The sequence below is a fragment of the Copadichromis virginalis genome, linkage group LG15, assembly GCF_057382275.1.
Source record: "Copadichromis virginalis isolate Kocher_CV1m ecotype Utaka linkage group LG15, C_Virginalis_male_GT1.1, whole genome shotgun sequence".
NCBI lineage: Eukaryota > Metazoa > Chordata > Actinopteri > Cichliformes > Cichlidae > Copadichromis > Copadichromis virginalis.
The window spans coordinates 18,859,391-18,876,248 of record NC_140632.1 but is presented as its reverse complement, the minus strand read 5'-3'; the positions used below and the strand labels follow the sequence as shown (position 1 = coordinate 18,876,248).

General features: G+C 38.9%; 2 protein-coding genes across 2 annotated transcripts in view; both read left to right on the top strand.

The window, feature by feature from the left end:
• The window catches only part of scara5 (scavenger receptor class A, member 5 (putative)), a 107,354-nt gene that overhangs the window by 29,654 nt on the left and 60,842 nt on the right, over positions 1–16,858 (top strand). The window lies entirely within an intron of this gene.
• On the top strand, positions 11,368–14,830 carry LOC146692274 (zinc finger MYM-type protein 1-like). Its single transcript, XM_085432333.1, has 4 exons — positions 11,368–11,660; positions 11,912–11,965; positions 12,394–12,920; positions 13,122–14,830. Exons 1-4 carry the CDS (start codon positions 11,634–11,636, stop codon positions 14,695–14,697), a joined length of 2,184 nt encoding a protein of 727 aa, XP_085288459.1. The 5' UTR covers positions 11,368–11,633; the 3' UTR covers positions 14,698–14,830.

The following is a 16,858-nucleotide window of genomic DNA, read 5'->3' as shown; positions in this document are numbered from 1 at the left end:
TAATCCATTCAGGAGGCAAAAACAGGTACTTCCTTTGTACGCGCACTCACAGACACACATCCATTAAGTCATTTGGCCTTTCACAGCAAGAGCTTCACTTTGATGTTTGTCACATCAGACAGGGCCCACGCTTAGAAATCAAACAAACTCCACCGCTGTCACTTCATTTGGACATTCCTGCAGCTGAGTTACAGCTGGCTGATTTCCACACAAAATCTCCCCCAGAGAGACACTTCAACACAACTGCAGAGACCAGAGACATTGTTGGTGCATATCAAAATAAATAACAAAAATCCCACAAAATTAGACATTCATTGGTCGCATCTCCCACTTTTAAGCTCTTGTTTAAAGATTTGTCTGATTTAATAAACAAAGTTAAAAGGCATGTTTTAAGCATATATATTTTTATTCCATCTATTGTAAACCTGTGATTTTACAATATGGTTTACTTATCAGCAGTATGGCAGAACTGGGTCCTACCTATAAAAGCTGCAGGCATGAAAGGATCTATGGCTCTAATATCATGTCTTTGCACCTAATTATATAATTTCAACCATAATATATATATTTGTAACTTTATCCATTTCAAAATTAAACGTGACACATGTTAATTGAAAATTAGATGACAAGAATTCACTGACAGCCTGTATGACATAAGTGGTTTTCTAAAATAAGCAAAACAGTTCCCATAAAACTTGCCTTCTTTGTCTGCCGTGTTTAATTCCTCTGCTGTTTCTGTCGAAGGAGATTACTTTGTTGATAGTTATTTTCTTTTTCATCAGTTTATGTTACCAGTAAACCAAACTTTTAAAGCTTTATTTCCATTTGCTCTCATAGACCAGTGTCCCTTGCAGCAGGTTTTCCACCAAACCGATCTTAGCAATTACACAGTGTTGAAATAATCAATAAATAAATGAGAGCAAAAGCTGTTTATGTACCTTTAAAAGAAAAAGAACCACAATAACAAAAACTTGCAGCTATGTTAACGCTGTGGTCTGTTTTGTTTTTGTATTTTGACCAATGGTCAGAAAATCAGTTGCTCTTTGTTTTCTCCTTTAAGGAGCTTTTGAGCTAAAGAATTGTCTGCTGCTGAAAACAAGGTTAGTAATATACCATAAAGTGCGTTTGTGCATTTCTGGTCCTAAAACCAAAACAATGACCAAAGAGATGTTAAGTATGGCCTCATTTCTGCAGTTAATATATAAATAAATAAATAAATAAATAAATAAATAAATAAATATATATATATATTATATATATATATATATATATATATATATATATATATATATATATATATATATATATATATATATATATATATATATATATATATATATATTCATTTGATTTACGATAACATGGCTTTAAACTCTGTTTAAAGTTGGATATGCTGTATGCTGAAAAAGAACGACATAGTGCCCAGTAAACAATCAAAGGCCATTTCTTCCCTGCAGCTGAACTCTTTGGACCTGTTAGTGTTGTGTCTGGTGTGGGATGTGGTTTGTGTACTGTGTTGTCCAGTATGCGGTGGAATTATTTATTCGTGGCGACCGACCGTGGCTGACTGAAAATCTGATTCAGATTCAACCCCGTGATAAAGGTTTGAGCAAGAAACATAAACACAGTGAAACATGATGAATTTGCTGTGACGTTCCCACATATTTTATATTTTAATGTGTCATTCCAACGTTTCAGTGTAATGTTTGGCTCTGTTGTATTTCTCCTCATTGGAACTCAAGCTGCTTTTACCTACATTTTTATTCAAATTAAAATGTTTTAATGCTTTTCTTTTACTTTTTGTTTGTTTCATCTGCACCATTTCCAGCAGCAGTAATTTTCTGTTTATTGTAGCTGATGTATTGATGAACATTTGAGGCTGAACTCATTTTAACTTCTTTAATAATTATTTACATAGTAAGAAATTGCCATTACAAGTACCCGGAGCCTAAAGAAACACCTTCAGTGTTTTGTTAAATCACCAGTCCAAACCTCAAAATTATGAACCATAAATTAAAACTTCATTTAAAAAAAATAAAGGCAGCAAATCTTCACATTGAGAAACATGAATAATGAAATCTGGGACATTTTACTGTATAATAAATTCTGTGAATAAATAAATCAATGTAGCAATGTTTCACTTCTATAGACATTTGGTTTATTTGTAAACTGATGTATTTTGTATGCTGTGACAGATGAAGCCTAATATCTCCTTCTGGGAATGATGGAAGGAAGAAAGGACAAAAAGCATTGTTCATGTGTTTTTGTCCCGTCTTCCACCCCTAACCGGTCACGACAGATCGCTGCCCCTCCCACAGCCTGGTTCTGGCTGAGTCTCTCCTTCCGAGTGTTGCCAAATGCTTACTCAAAGGGGTCAGTTGATAGTTGGGATTTTGTCTGTATTATTTTAAGGTATTGTCCTGAATTCAAAAATGTGGCACAAAAACAAACCAATGGAGGCCCAGTAGAGTGCAATCAGATGAAGAGTTTATTAAGAACACACGCGTGGGAAGAAGCACACAGCATCACATCAGCGGACTTCTTTGCCCAAAATACACAGACAATGGCTTTTTATAATGTCAGGGTTAACACCCCTTCACGCGTTATAAGAACATTATTTGCATCTTGAGAACATTATTTGCGTCGTTTACAGACAATGATCAATTTTTAGAGCTAAAGGCAGACACAGAAGTTCCTCTTTCTAGCATCTTTTCCAAATATGGCGATGACTTCCGGCCCTGAAGGCCCCCGTGGACTTGTCCTCCTCTCTGACACATCTTCTGTCACATGTTACTAAGCAAACTCAAATGCAACGGGTTGCTGAATACATTCAGGCCTTTGCTCAGGCCTGTTTCTAGATTGTATGTATTATATGTGTTTTGTAGGCGTGTATGCAGTTTTAACCTTCTGTAGCTCTAAGTCACTTACACAATAGATCGTCCGGACATCGCGCCGAATGATATGACCTTTCCTTAATTGACTGAACTTTAACTCTTTAATAAGCACAAAATGCAATGTGTGTGTACAATTATTATGGCTGCACCTGTAATAAAAGGTTAATGTGAGGCCAGTGGCCACTGTAGTGTGATGCTAAGGTAAAAAATTTATATGAAGTAATCTACTAGATGTATATGTAGGTTTGAGTTTCTTTACAGATTCTGTTCATCATTTTTATGGACAGAACTTTTACGAACAGCTAAGAGGCAGGGGGGGGTTCTGTTGGCGACTTCCAGCTTGGCCTTGAGCAGTTTGCAGGAGAGTGACGTACCTAAGAAATCAATTAGCACTTACAAATCTGTGGCTTTGGTTCTCATATAGTTAAGGGTGGAGTCCTTACTCCACCCTTAACTATATGGAGTTCAAGTATCTCAGGTCATGAGTGAAGCAGGAGACTGGCAGATGAATACAGTTTTGCAGATTTTGTGGTCTTTTGTGGTGAAGAGAGCTGAGCGTGAAATTGACTTTATTTTTTGATCAATCTATGCTACCTTGATCTATGGCAATTATCTGTGAATAGTGACTATAAGAATGAAACTTAAGCAACAAAAAAGCTTCCTCCAAAGGGTGACTTTGACCACCTTCAAAGACAGGTTGAGGATCTCAGGCATTTTGGAGAGTCTGACTAAAACCTCTACTTTTTAAAATAAAAAAGAGCCAACTGAGCTTTTTTTGGGAAATTAACATGATGCCTCCTGGATGTCTGCTCGGTGAGATCTTTTGGGTATATAAGAAACTTCCAGGCAGACCTAAAACACACTGGGGAGATTATGTCTCTTAATCAGAGAGATGGCTGGGTAGAAAGAAGGCTTGAGATTTGCTACGTCCATGAACCAAACTCATGTATACTGTTAAAAAGGAATGGGTGGAGTTTCCTTCTGTCACTACTGCAGCACCAAACTACACACAGATATAGTTAGACCTACACTATTTGGACAAAAGTATTGACCACACCTTTTTGAAGCCGGGTGTTTTAAGTTTCATAGTAACAGAGTGTTTAAAATCTAGCCATGCAGTCTGCCTTTAAAAACATTTTTAAAAGAGTGGGTGGTTCTAAAGACCTCACTGAGTTTGAGCACAGTAAACGAGTCAGTTTGTGAAAAAGAAATGCCTGGAAAGAATTTCTTGAAGGGGTTTCTGGTTTAGCTGGGCTGTGAATTTAACAATCACGTTTTTGGTCATACATCAAGAATTTATACAAAACTATGTCACAAATTCAGGATAGTAATAACATTTTATATCCAAAGAGTCAAAGATCAACTGTTTTTACTCAAATTTGCCAGTAGATGTTATATGTAGTGATAGTAATTTTAGTTTCCTTGTTTCTTTCTGTTTATTTTATTCTGATTCTCTGCAATTGTTTAAAAAAAAAAAGAGCTGTCTATTTTAATCTTTATCACACTCCAGTTTCATCAAAGCAGTAACTAAGCTTTACTCCGGATATTAATCCAACCTTTTGTTTTTCTTCCTCTTCAAATAAAGTAATGTCTGTCTTTTTGATGTGAGCTTAAAGAAGGCAGGTTGTTCACTTTCGGATTTTAAGATCCTGTAATTTCATTCTCATTCACTGCTGGAAGGCTTTCAGGTCTGCAGGTCAGTAAAAGACTCTTTCTTCTTTATTTCCTTCCCTCTTTCCTGCGTTGGCATCCCTTCAAAGTCAAGAAGGATGTTGGTCAGTTCTTGTCTGACTACTGGCCGGTCTTTTTTAGTTTTTAACACATGTGAAAAACAGTGTTATACAATAACGTCTGACTTTGTGTTTTAGACACACTGAAAATCGCCTATTTTTAGGTGAGAAACAGCTGTTTTAATGGTTCTCCAGTTTGCTATTTTTCATCTGTCTCACAGGTCAGATCACTTTCATTGCTGGTTGGTCAATTATGAAATCTGCACCAAATTCAATTTCTGTTTTAGAGCTACATTATATGGTCTGTGAATGTTGAATTAGTTTAAGTTGTCTACTGAAAAATTGTGTCTATATTTGATTAATCTTTTTTAAAGAAAATTTGCATCTCTGCCAGCTTAAATGTCTCAATAGCTAAACTGTTTTCTCAGTTCTGTTTTGATTTTTTGAATGAATAAACCAGTTCCAGCCTCAATCTGCTGGAACTGGTTGTTCTGGCCCTTCAGTGTTGCTGTATTTGGGTTGGATAACTGGTGAGCCCTGATATGATTCAAACACAGTGCTCTGGTTAATGTCAAGACAACACCACCTCCACATCGGTGACTGATCAGATGTCTGTATGGAGATGGAAAGGTCACCATCACAGAAGGAGCAGACAAGTGGAGGCTCAGAAGTTTTTGTCACAACTCTATCTGCCATGTCTGACTCCTTCATGGAGGTCCACTGATGAAAACCTTGTGAGCTTCAAACTTTTGCTTTGAGGGGTTATACCATAAATTGCAGTATAGGAGTTTATTTATAGTGAAGCATAGGTCTGCATAATGAATAGGTGGACGGGTATCATCATAGAGATTATATTTACATTCCTACTTTTATTCTGTGGGCAACAAAAATCACACTTGTGATGAGAAGTTTGAACAGAAAACTCAGAACCTGCGTATTCAATGCCACACACATGATCCCAGACTGACCAATGTAGTGTATACAGAGACCACACTAACTAGGAACAGTAGAAGTTGGTGTGGTCTTTGTATACTTAGCTTCATATGCACTGCAACTACAACCATCTTTGTATATCAAACAGCCTCCAGAAAGCAACTCAAACTGATTCTGGGGCTATAAAATAATTGACATGACATATTGCAGCTGCAAAGAAAGATAAACAGTACAGAAAGAACAATGAACTCTGCTATAAGAAAAAAATTATTGCTTGTCTGACAACTTCATTTACCTTGTTTACTCGTGTGTGTGTGTGCATATGCATGTGTGCGTGTGTGTGTTTGCATGTCTGTGTGCTGGCATTCATTACCAAACTGCATCCAAACATTGAGTATGTTTATTTTTATGGATGATTGTTGCTGGATTTTCCAGGCCAGAAAGAAGCTGGAACATAGGATCAAGGGCAAAATAGTACACAATGTATACGCACTGGCTACTTCATTAGATATACCTGTTCAACTGCTCATTGATGTAAATATATAAATCAGCCTATCAGATGGCAGCAAGTAAATACATTTAGGCATGTATGGTCAAGAATACCTGCCGAAGTTCAAACGGGACCATCAGAATGTGGAAGAAGTGAGAGAAAGTAATAGTTTTACTAGAATATATATTATTTTGCTCAAAAAGTTAAGAACAAATATACAGATTTAATATTTTGGAAAATTGTAATTTTTTTGGAAGCAAAAAAATTGCAAATAACATTTGTAGACAAACCTTTTAGACAATAAAGGCACAGTATTTTGAGAATAATGTGGTAAAAACCGTGCGCTGTGTACAACTGAAACAAAAAAAGCACTATTGAAACGCAGTTGTTTGACTATTTGGAAATAGGAATCATTGCTAATGTTGTTCTCCAAAGCACCCTGAAATATATCACCATGTTCTACAAATTTGTACAAAAAAATGGATAATTGAAGTCATTCACTGAATCTGTTTGTAATGGTCCTTAAAAGAAGCTGCTTTCATTTCTTTGACACACACACACACACACACACACACACACACACACACACACACACACACACACACACACACACACACACACACAGTGAGTGAGAGAGACTTCCTGTGTATTAAGCAACTTTATTAAAAAGCCTGTGAGAGAGCTAAACAGGGAGATTAGTAACCATGGGTGCAGGCCAGAAGACAGAGCACTGCAGGACATTTGACTTGTACACAACAGAGCAATGGATGATGAAAGACCTGCAGCTCAGAGGGGCTGTTTAATGAGAAACTGTTTGCCTTTCACATTAATGTGCAGGAACGGACATAAAATTAAACATGCAGACCTCCTGCAAGTTCATACCGATGTTGCGTAAAACTAATTCAATTACACTAAATTCAATTTAACTATCAGGAAATTAGATTTTAACTGAAGTGAATAACAAAATATATGATAATCAAAGAAAGGCGCTTATGAAACATGATGTGAACAAAATTATAACTTTCAAATTATAAACACCAAGTATTGTGACATGACAGAAAAACTTGTTTGACACAAACGTGAAATGGGGACTGTTAGCCTTCAGAGTAAAAGTTACAAAAGGATGGCTTGCTGTGATAACACAAAACTTTTACTTCGGAGGTGAACAGTCTCCGTTTCCAGTTTGGGTTGTACTTTTTCTAGTTTCACTAGCTGGTGAACACTATAAACAACTTCTTTCGCCATGTAGCAACTGCCAACAATCACTCACCAGTCAGTGAGGTAATACACATTTTTCTCTAGTGACTGAAAGTTGTTGATGGGCCGCTGATTTGTCTCTAATCCTATGTGATGAGGCCTAAAATAGACCACCAAATTAGGAGGGCATGTAGTTACGTTAAGATAGTGATGCACGCCAACTTTAGTTGCCTGCTGGAAGTAGCTTGGAGGCTTCACTTCATTCACTGGCTCTGTTGTCAGTGGCGCACACCCATATGAAAGAAAAACACACCAAAAAAGCAGAAATTAACAGTTCAAATGCTTTATTAGATCCAAAGTAACTTTTGGTTCTTTTGTAGCAACACATTCTGTGGATGTAGTTTGACACCAGACATACTGAAGCATGTTTCACAAGATACAACTTCTGTAATTTTAGCACATTCCACACAGAAAACCCTCAACTGTAACTTCAAAGATGGCTTTGCAGGTCTGTCTCAACATCCCAGAATATCTTCACTATCCAAATAATGCCTTCCCAGTTTGAAACCTCACTGTTCAGTTTAGATTTCAAAGCGGAATTGGAAATGATCAGAGATCAAAATACCTTTCGAGGCCACAGGACAGACCTATAAGCAATCAGAGCATTGAAACACTGATGAGGACTGAGAGATGGAAACTGTAAATGGAATACAGAGATGTCAGCCATCAAATCAAATACAAACCATATCAGATAAACAGTTGTGATTGGCTCGGCAAAAACGAGGCCAGGTCGAACTATGTTTCAACAGGAGAAGAGCCAGATGGATTCTGCCAGAGCAAAGGAAACATGAGCTCTCAGATTTGCCTGATTCTCAGGCTACCAAGGTCGAAAACTCAGATCGATCACTTCACAGGACATTGCACTGACTTAAATTCATTTCCTGCAGACTTATCTTGACCGTAATCACCACTGGCCAAAACCTAACTATTACGTTGATGTTGGATTTTGTATCCAAAAGGAGGGTGAGTAACCATATATATGTTATAAAAGTATGCACACACACACAAGAGATAAATGAAGGCAACATGTTGGCTTTGGCTTTGCTCACACAGGAGTGCAACTCTGATAGACCTCACTCTGTCTCCCCTCGCTGTCAAACAATGTCAAACGATTTTCTTTGTTCGTGTGTGTGTGTGTGTGTGTGTGTGTGTGTGTGTGTGTGTGTGTGTGTGCGCCTGTGTACATAGGGAAATACTTTAGGTTTTTCACGTACATGTACAAACATTTAGAACTTACCACTAGGTCTCCAAGGTATCAAAGCCTCTGGTATAGTAAATTTATGTACAAGGCCTCCTTTAGCTATGGACCTGGATGCACCAGGTCATGGCATTAATAAGGCAGTTCTATAATTCCCAGTTTGTGACATTTTAATCCAGACCATGATCTTTTCCTAAAGTAAAAAGCCAGGAGGGGAATGTGTACACTGAACTAAATTCACATATGTATAACCCGTGACATAAAGAGAAAGAGTTTAAAACCAATTCACCTGCACAGCCGTACTCTACTGGTAACAGTTACATCTGTAACCTCACGCTGGTTGTTTCTTTTTAACGAACCATCTAAACAGTTTTTGCTCAGAACAGGGTGGTTTGCTTGGTAAATGTTCTTCCCGACCTCGCTGAATGCAGATGATACCTCAGATCATCTGCACATTCATATATACTGACAAAGTGGGACTCTTCCGCATTACACAGAGAAGCCCAGCTGTTGAGCTGGCCTGTGCTCCCAGCATTTGATACATGAATGGATCAAGTGTCTGCCTCCTCTGTGTCTCGACAGAAGAACTCAAAGACCATGAAGCTGTGAATATGGGGCTAATCTGTTTTGAATATTTCTGCCATGCCACTGTGTGTGTGTATGTGTGCTTGTGTTCTTGTGTGAAATACACAGCAAAGAATAGAAGGGGGTTGGAAAAGAGACAAGATGACTTTCCCATCCTACAGAGCTGAGCTTTAAGAGCTTTGAAATGGATTTGTCAGGCGTATGTCTCAACTTTCAAGCCATTTCTCATCAGCTTTGCCTGAATTCACAAATGCACACCTTAAAAACTGAGAGGACCTTAATGATTGGGGTTAATGACTGAAAGAGATGTACAAATACAAAAGTCTTGAAACATCCTTCATTTCTTTCTATTTTACTTCCAAGGAGCCAGACTTTATTGTAATTTTTCAAGCGGTATTGAGCAATAGTTCTCCAGGTTTTCTTAATGTCTTTCTTTTTTTCTTGTTTTTTTGGACATTTATGGCTTAATTTTGTGAGAATTTGTTTTAAGCAGAAGAACTTTGGCACTTTGTTTCTAGCACCCTGTAACAAAAACCCCTCATTTGTATCTATGAAAAATATCAATGATAACATAGTTTGACAGATAGAAACTTTTAGACCAACAAGTTAATTCCTAAAGAGCTATTAGCTGAGAACTTGGTATATCTCAGCATGGTGTGCAGTGTGTTCCAACAAAATTGAGAAAACTGGACAAGTGGAGGATAAAAAGGAAATATCAATCCTAGAAAACTGAGCAATATTTAAAAGTCACATGCTTAATAAGGGTAGACAGAAAACACCTGACAAAGGACCTGAGACATGCATCTGGACCTTTAGTTAATCCATTTACTGCTCACTGAAGCCTCATCAGCGATGGTCTCAGTGGAAGGATGGCTCTCTAAAAGCCATTCTTCATGAAGGGAAATGGGGAGAAAGCGCTGAGGTATACTAAATTACAAACTGGACTGAAAATCCATGACAACAGGTCTGAGGGACCAGTGAATCCAAATATCCGCAGCCATGTGTAATATCACTGTGAAAACTCTGTTTGGGTCTGCATCTCAACCAGTGGTGTTGATGAAATCTTCATGCCATATTTTTCATAGCTCATTAATGGAAGGATCCATTCCCTCAACACAGGGCCACAGGTCAGACAGATACCCATCCAACTGCCATAAAACACTGTGGCATTATCTGGACAGGTCACAAGTCTTGTATAGGGTCAGCACACAGAGACAGACACCCATTTGTGCTCATATCACAGACCACAGACCAAACCACCAGTTAACCTAACATGCATGCCTTTGGATCGTATGAGCACTGTAGAGAGAACCCACATACACACAGTGAGAACATGCAAGCTCAAACCCTGGACCTTCTTTGTGTGACATCATAATGCCTGAAACCATAAGACAACATCCAAGGTCCTGCAAAACATGTGTTGGCAGATCATGTTTAATTGCAATAATAATATTTATTTATAGAACACTTTCAAAACTCGGCATGTACACAAGCAGCATAGAATGAAGTAAACAGTGACTGACAGACTGTAGCGCCTCATTCTCTGAAAGCTGCCCAGTGGAGCAGAAACATTTGGTCTCAACATGCAACTGTTGCTATGTCAGAAGAAATATTTATGCACCCCACATTTAGTTAGCTGACAGCTAATGAAAACTATGTACAAGCTACCAAGGCCCTTGTCAATATGTTAAGTTTATGCCACATCCTTCTATAGGCTTCATACTGTTGAAATGATTTTGCATAATTTATAGAAACACAGCAGCCTGAAACTGGCATATATATATTTGTTTCATCAGTGTCAACGTACTTGTTGCAGATGTAGTTATGAGTTTCGCCCTTCTTCTTTCATCCTCACATCTTTTTTTTCTTTTGACTATATTCAAGTTTCTGTCTGTCCATTTAAATGCTCAGTTTTTCAGTTAGAAGTATGTAAAAAAAAACTCCAGTTATCCTGTTGTGGTTAATCCCACTTTACTACAGCTTTTAAGCAATTTTAAGTTGTTTTACCAGTAGATGGAATTGGCAAGGAGACACCTTCATGCAAACCAAAGTCAGTGGAGAACCATAAATTGTTTCCTCCTTCCTTTTCCCTCTGGTCCTTTAAGCAAATATGACAAATAAAGCCAAACACAGTTTAAAGCAGTGGCGTCGTTAGGCCTATTTTAGGGGTGCTGAAGCCTCCCTAAAATATTCTTAAGCCCCCCTAAATAATTTGGTGGGTTTTTTTTTTTTTTTTTTTAACTTATTCGATTTTTTTTTTACAGAACTTGCAGACAAATTCAATATAAAGATGCAGGAATATGAGTTTAAAGAAATAATAATATAAACCTGTCGCTATTCACACAAATATGATCATAACTCGGTTGGTCCCTTTCGCTTTACATTGTTAAGGTAGCGTCAGTGCTTCGTTATCCAATCCCTTCCAGTTGTTCACAGGGGACATCCACATGACTGAAAATCCAGTCCTCGTTTTCACTGCTACTTTACACTCCGCTCGTATACACCTGCGGACACACTAGCGTACATGTGGCAAACGGCAAGAAATCATGGATATACGCAAGTTTTTCAAGAAAGTAAGTCTTCATCACTGGCTGGTAGTAACAATTAGTTAGCTCCAGCTAACAGCAGAGAATCCCATGTAAATAATGAACCAGGTGCTCCCCATTTTGTAAATAAAAACCTGGCTAGCGCACTAAGTTAAATTGTTAGCATAATGTTAATTTCTGTCACTCGTTTTAGCTCTGAAAAATCCAGCTGAGCTCATTCAGGTATGGTTATCATCAGTGGAAATAATAATAATCACTCCATCCCCATTAACCTGTAGGAGTCAGGGCAGAGGAGCACAGAGAGGCAGAGGGGAGAGACGTCTGCTGGAGAGGTGAGTCAAAGGATGGAGTCATTTGTGATGGAGACAGTCTGATTAGAATTTTATGGGACTCAATATGGATATGAAATATGAAACATTTCAGTCACGGTACAACATATAAGACCTGTTTAACTTGAGCTTTTATTTAGGAGAGTCAAGGTTAAAAAGTGGAGAGAGCAAAGAGAGAGAGATGTATATAAGTCAAATTAGCCTGACTCACATATTTTTGAGGGTTCTATTTTAATATTACTTCAATTCAAGTAATTTAGTAATATTTTTCAGGGCTTTAAATTGCAACCATTTTAGTCACATGCGTGCTCAAAATATAATGTTTGTAACTTCAAAATATTTGGGAGCAACAAATTACTGTGGAGCGGGAGCAGAAGTCATGATATTAGCAATTTACATTACAATTCAGTATGTTTTAATGTATCTTGAAGGGTGAGGCAGAAGGAGTGGCTGAGGGAGAAAAAGGTCAACAGGCAAGTTCAAGTCAGAGAGAGCAAGGAGAGACAGAGGAGCTGCAGCAAATAGATCGAGAGGCAGAGGAAGATCAAGTTATTACAGAGAGAGGAGAGCAAACAGGCCAAGAGAGGGAAAATGATGAAGCAGCTGCAGCAACTCATTCTACTCCAGGGTTTGATTTAGGTGACAAAGACACAGGGCCCAGACAGGTGAAGCTGAAGAGCTATCCACATGATACGTTTGGTACACAGAAGCGAGCATTTAACCACAGCTGGTTTGAAAAGCACAACTGGTTAGAATATTCAGTCAACCAGAATGCAGCTTTCTGCTTCCCATGTAGAGTGTTTGGCAAAAACATCAAACATGATAGTTTGGTCAGTAACGGTTGCAAGAACTGGAAGAAAGCTTTAGTCATCTTTGGCAAGCATGAGATGGCTCAAACACATAAGGACAGTGTTGTTACATGGAAAAGCTACCAGGGAACTAGCAAACAGGGAAATGTTGCACAGATGATAGCAACTGCAAATGTGAGTGAGATAGTCGAAAGAAGAGAGTATCTCAGACGAATTGTTGCAGTCTCCTCTATGTTAGGGAGACAGGGACTCCCTTTTCGTGGTCATGATGAAGGTGAAGACAGCCCAAACAGAGGGAATTTTCTTGCGTGCATGGAGCTTTTGAAGGAGTTTGATCCTTTTCTTCAAAAACATAATCCCCCATCAAATGCACAGTATATCTCACCAACATCCCAGAATGACATGATTGACTGTTGTGCCCAGGAAGTTACTAGTGTCATTGTATCTGAAATGACAAAGTCTAAAGTCTATTCCATCATGGTGGATGAGGCAAGGGATAAAAAGGCAGAGCAGTTAGCTGTTTGTGTCAGGTACGTGTCAGAGGGGGCAGTGAAGGAGCGTTTCCTTGCACTTGCAGAGATAAAATCATTTGATGCCCAGTCCATTGCAAATGAGATTCAGCAGCAGATCCAAAACGATGGTCTTGCAGAGCTTAAGTGTGTAGCACAAACATATGATGGTGCAGCCGTTATGAGTGGCTCCACTGGAGGTGTACAAGCACATTTTAGAAGGCTCCATCCTGAGGCTATCTATGTGCATTGTTATGCTCATCAACTCAACCTGGTTTTGTGCAATACTTGCAAGGCTGTCCCAGAGGCTGTGGAGCTTTTCAGCTTGTTGGAGTGTGTGTATTCTTTCTTCAGCACCTCCCTAGTCAATCATCATAAGTTCATGGAGACTCAGGCAAAGCTTGGATTGACAAAAACTGAGCTTGTGCAACTTTCAAACACTCGCTGGGCATGTCAGTTGCGATCAATCAGTGCAGTTCTTGAGACATTGCCTGCCATTTTGGAGTGCCTATCTGCAATTGGATCCCCCATAGCTGTTGGTCTCAGAGCAAAGCTCTACAAGTTCTCAGCAGTCTATGCACTACTGATGTTTCAGTCGATTCTGTCTGTAACCGAAGGACTCCACAAATTCCTGCAGAAAGAGACTTTAGACCTGGCAGAAGCTTTTATCTGCAAACAAGCTGTGTGTGACACACTTAAGGGCAAACACTCAGATGCATTTGCTACAGAGCTGTATGAGAAAACCAAGGCCCTGTGTAACACCCACAGTATCCCTGAACCAGGTGCCAAGACAAGGCACAAACAGAGGAAAATGGAGGATTTTGTCCTGGAGGCAACTGTGGGTTCACGCACTGAATTGAACAACTCAGACACATTGAAAAGAGAGTTACTTTTCCCTTGTGTGGATCGGATGGTTGGCGAGCTTGATCAAAGATTTTGCAGTGTAGATGCAGGGCTGCTAAAAGGCGTCCAGGCATGCAGTCCTAAATCTGAGAACTTCTTGAGTGAACCACACTTGAATGAACTTGCAAAGCACTACAGACTTGACCTGAAAAAAGAGGATGTTCTGGTGGCCAGAAACTTTCTTACCCGGAAAACAGAGGCTGGATGTCCACCCAAAAATATGTTGTCTGTGTACAACCTCCTTGATTCAGACATGTTTCCCTCTCTGAAGGCAACCATCCAAGTTGCCCTAACAGTGCCTGTCAGCAGCTGCTCGTGCGAACGGTCCTTTAGTGCACTGCGTCGGCTGCACTCCTGGCTGCGTCAAACAATGGGTCAGAAAAGACTTCACAGTCTTGCAGTCATGTCTATTGAAAAAGACACGCTTCAGCATCTGAGTCACAACAGAGTGATTGACCGATTTGCCACTCTTAAAAACAGACGTCATTCTTTGATGCTTCCACCCACCAAGTAACTGGTGATTGCAGCCAGAAAAATGTACTTTTTTATTTTCAGTTTTTTTCTTGTTATTGATGCAGCAAACACATTTCCTCTGTTTTTTTGTTGTACTGTATTATAAAGCAGACTGAAATAAAACAATAGATCTATTGGTGGCCTAGGATGTTTAATCTGTCCAAAAAAGTAGGAAAACAATTTCTCAGTCTTTGTTTTCTGTTTGTGAAATTTTGTGCTCATTCACTACGTTCGTTCATGTCGTGTGCATCTCTTGGGGGCTAAGCCCCCCCTGTCCTTAAAACCTAGTGACACCCCTGGTTTAAAGTAACATAACAAGAAATAAAAGTAAGTCAAAAATCCAGTAAAGTGATGCAAGGTTCTCAGATAGCTTGTAAAGAAAAGGTTTAAAAACACCAGCGACTCTGTTGACCTGACCTATTAACACGGGTTATTTCCCAGCTTCCCAGCTGTGACCGGAGAAGCTGTGTTACCTCAAGCTTTTAGCTTCACCTCAAGAGTAGATAACATATAAATATCAGGCTTTGTACAGACTTGTATAAGATTAAGATGTGTATATAACGTTAAGAGAGAAACTCTTCACAGTCTGAAACTGCTTTTTAGTTTAGGCAGGGGAAGAAGAGTGAAGATGACCGATGTCTAAAATAGTCTTTGAAAGATAATAACGATTACATTTTCAAAATAGTTTTAAGACGATACAAACAGTAACTTTGTGGTGTATACACCAACATTTTTTTTCTTCTAACATTCTCAGTGTTTTCAAATGGGGAACCATAACTGGCTGACTTCTACATCTGTCATCATTCAAGCGTTTTTCTGATCATGAGAACCAAACTGTGTAACTTGAGCTTTGCATTTCTACTCATGGTACCTGTCCCAAACAATACGCACAACTGCAAACAAGATTAGCCTGTGCGATTATCCTTCTCCTTCTTCCTTTGCTCTATTTTTCATCACTTTTTTTCTTACCTCCTCTTCTTTTTCTTATCCTACAGCTTCTTGTTCATGTTTTCCCTTCTTTGTTTTCATGTAGAAGTACTCCTGATACGCTCCATAGTGTCAGGTTCTGCTGCTGCTGACAGACCATCATTTAGCAATTAAGCACCCTGTGTAGTGGACAGATTGCAGCTTATTTAGTTTTTCAGGTCATTAGGAATAAACCTAACACACATAATGAGATGAAATTCAGATGGTTTGTTTGCAGTGCTGCGGCTTTGCAGCACTTTTCTTTCCCTGAAGTCATGCTGCTGATTCCTGGCCACAATGCAGGAACATGAAGCCACACATGCAGAAACACACTGCTGTCTTAAATTCGTGGTAACGGGAATATTCAGAGTGTGTGATATCGAGCTGTTTGGGGCATTAGCGTGTCGAGGAACATGTGTGAAGGGAATAATCTGCTTCCTCCCATTTCCTCAGTTCGTCCATTTTCTCCTTTTGAAGGTTTTTCACACACTGGTCCTGCAGAGAAGAGGTTGCCATCGTGGCACAGCGCTGAGGATCTGGTTTCAAAATATCTGCCAGGCTATCGAGCTGTTACTATGCAGCATGCTTTCAACATAACATAAAACCATGGTGGTTTTTCTCATTAGATACGGTACAGAAGAGAGCGAGGCTTGAGAAGTAACCTTTATGCAACAAGAAAATGCAAGACGAGAAATTTTCCTCTGCGCTTTAACCATCATCAAATGCGATGTTACAGCTAAACAGCCACTGCTTAGATTTAACCATGTCTCCAGAATTGAAATTCATTAATAGAAAGGATTCACTTTGGTTTTATATTTAATGTAGAATGACAAAAAAAAAGTCCTCTCGTCCTCAATTTTGTACTATATAACCCTTGTAGGTGTTGATGTCAGAACACTAGGTAGACAGTTAAGAAGGAGGGAAGTATGTTTGAAATGGAATTTTTATCATAGGAAGTCAATGCATCATACCTGTGAAACAAGCATTGGATAAATACCGGCATGCAGAAGCCAACTTCAGCATTACTCAAAATGAAGGCAGAATTTCCACAATGTCATGTTATATATGCACTCCAAGTAAAGAAACTCGTAAAACTATTTAGGTCTTGACTTAACCAAACAATACATTCAGCATAAATAGACAACCAGAATCACAGCAGGCGCCTGACTCAACATCTGCTCTACATTACAGTGCTG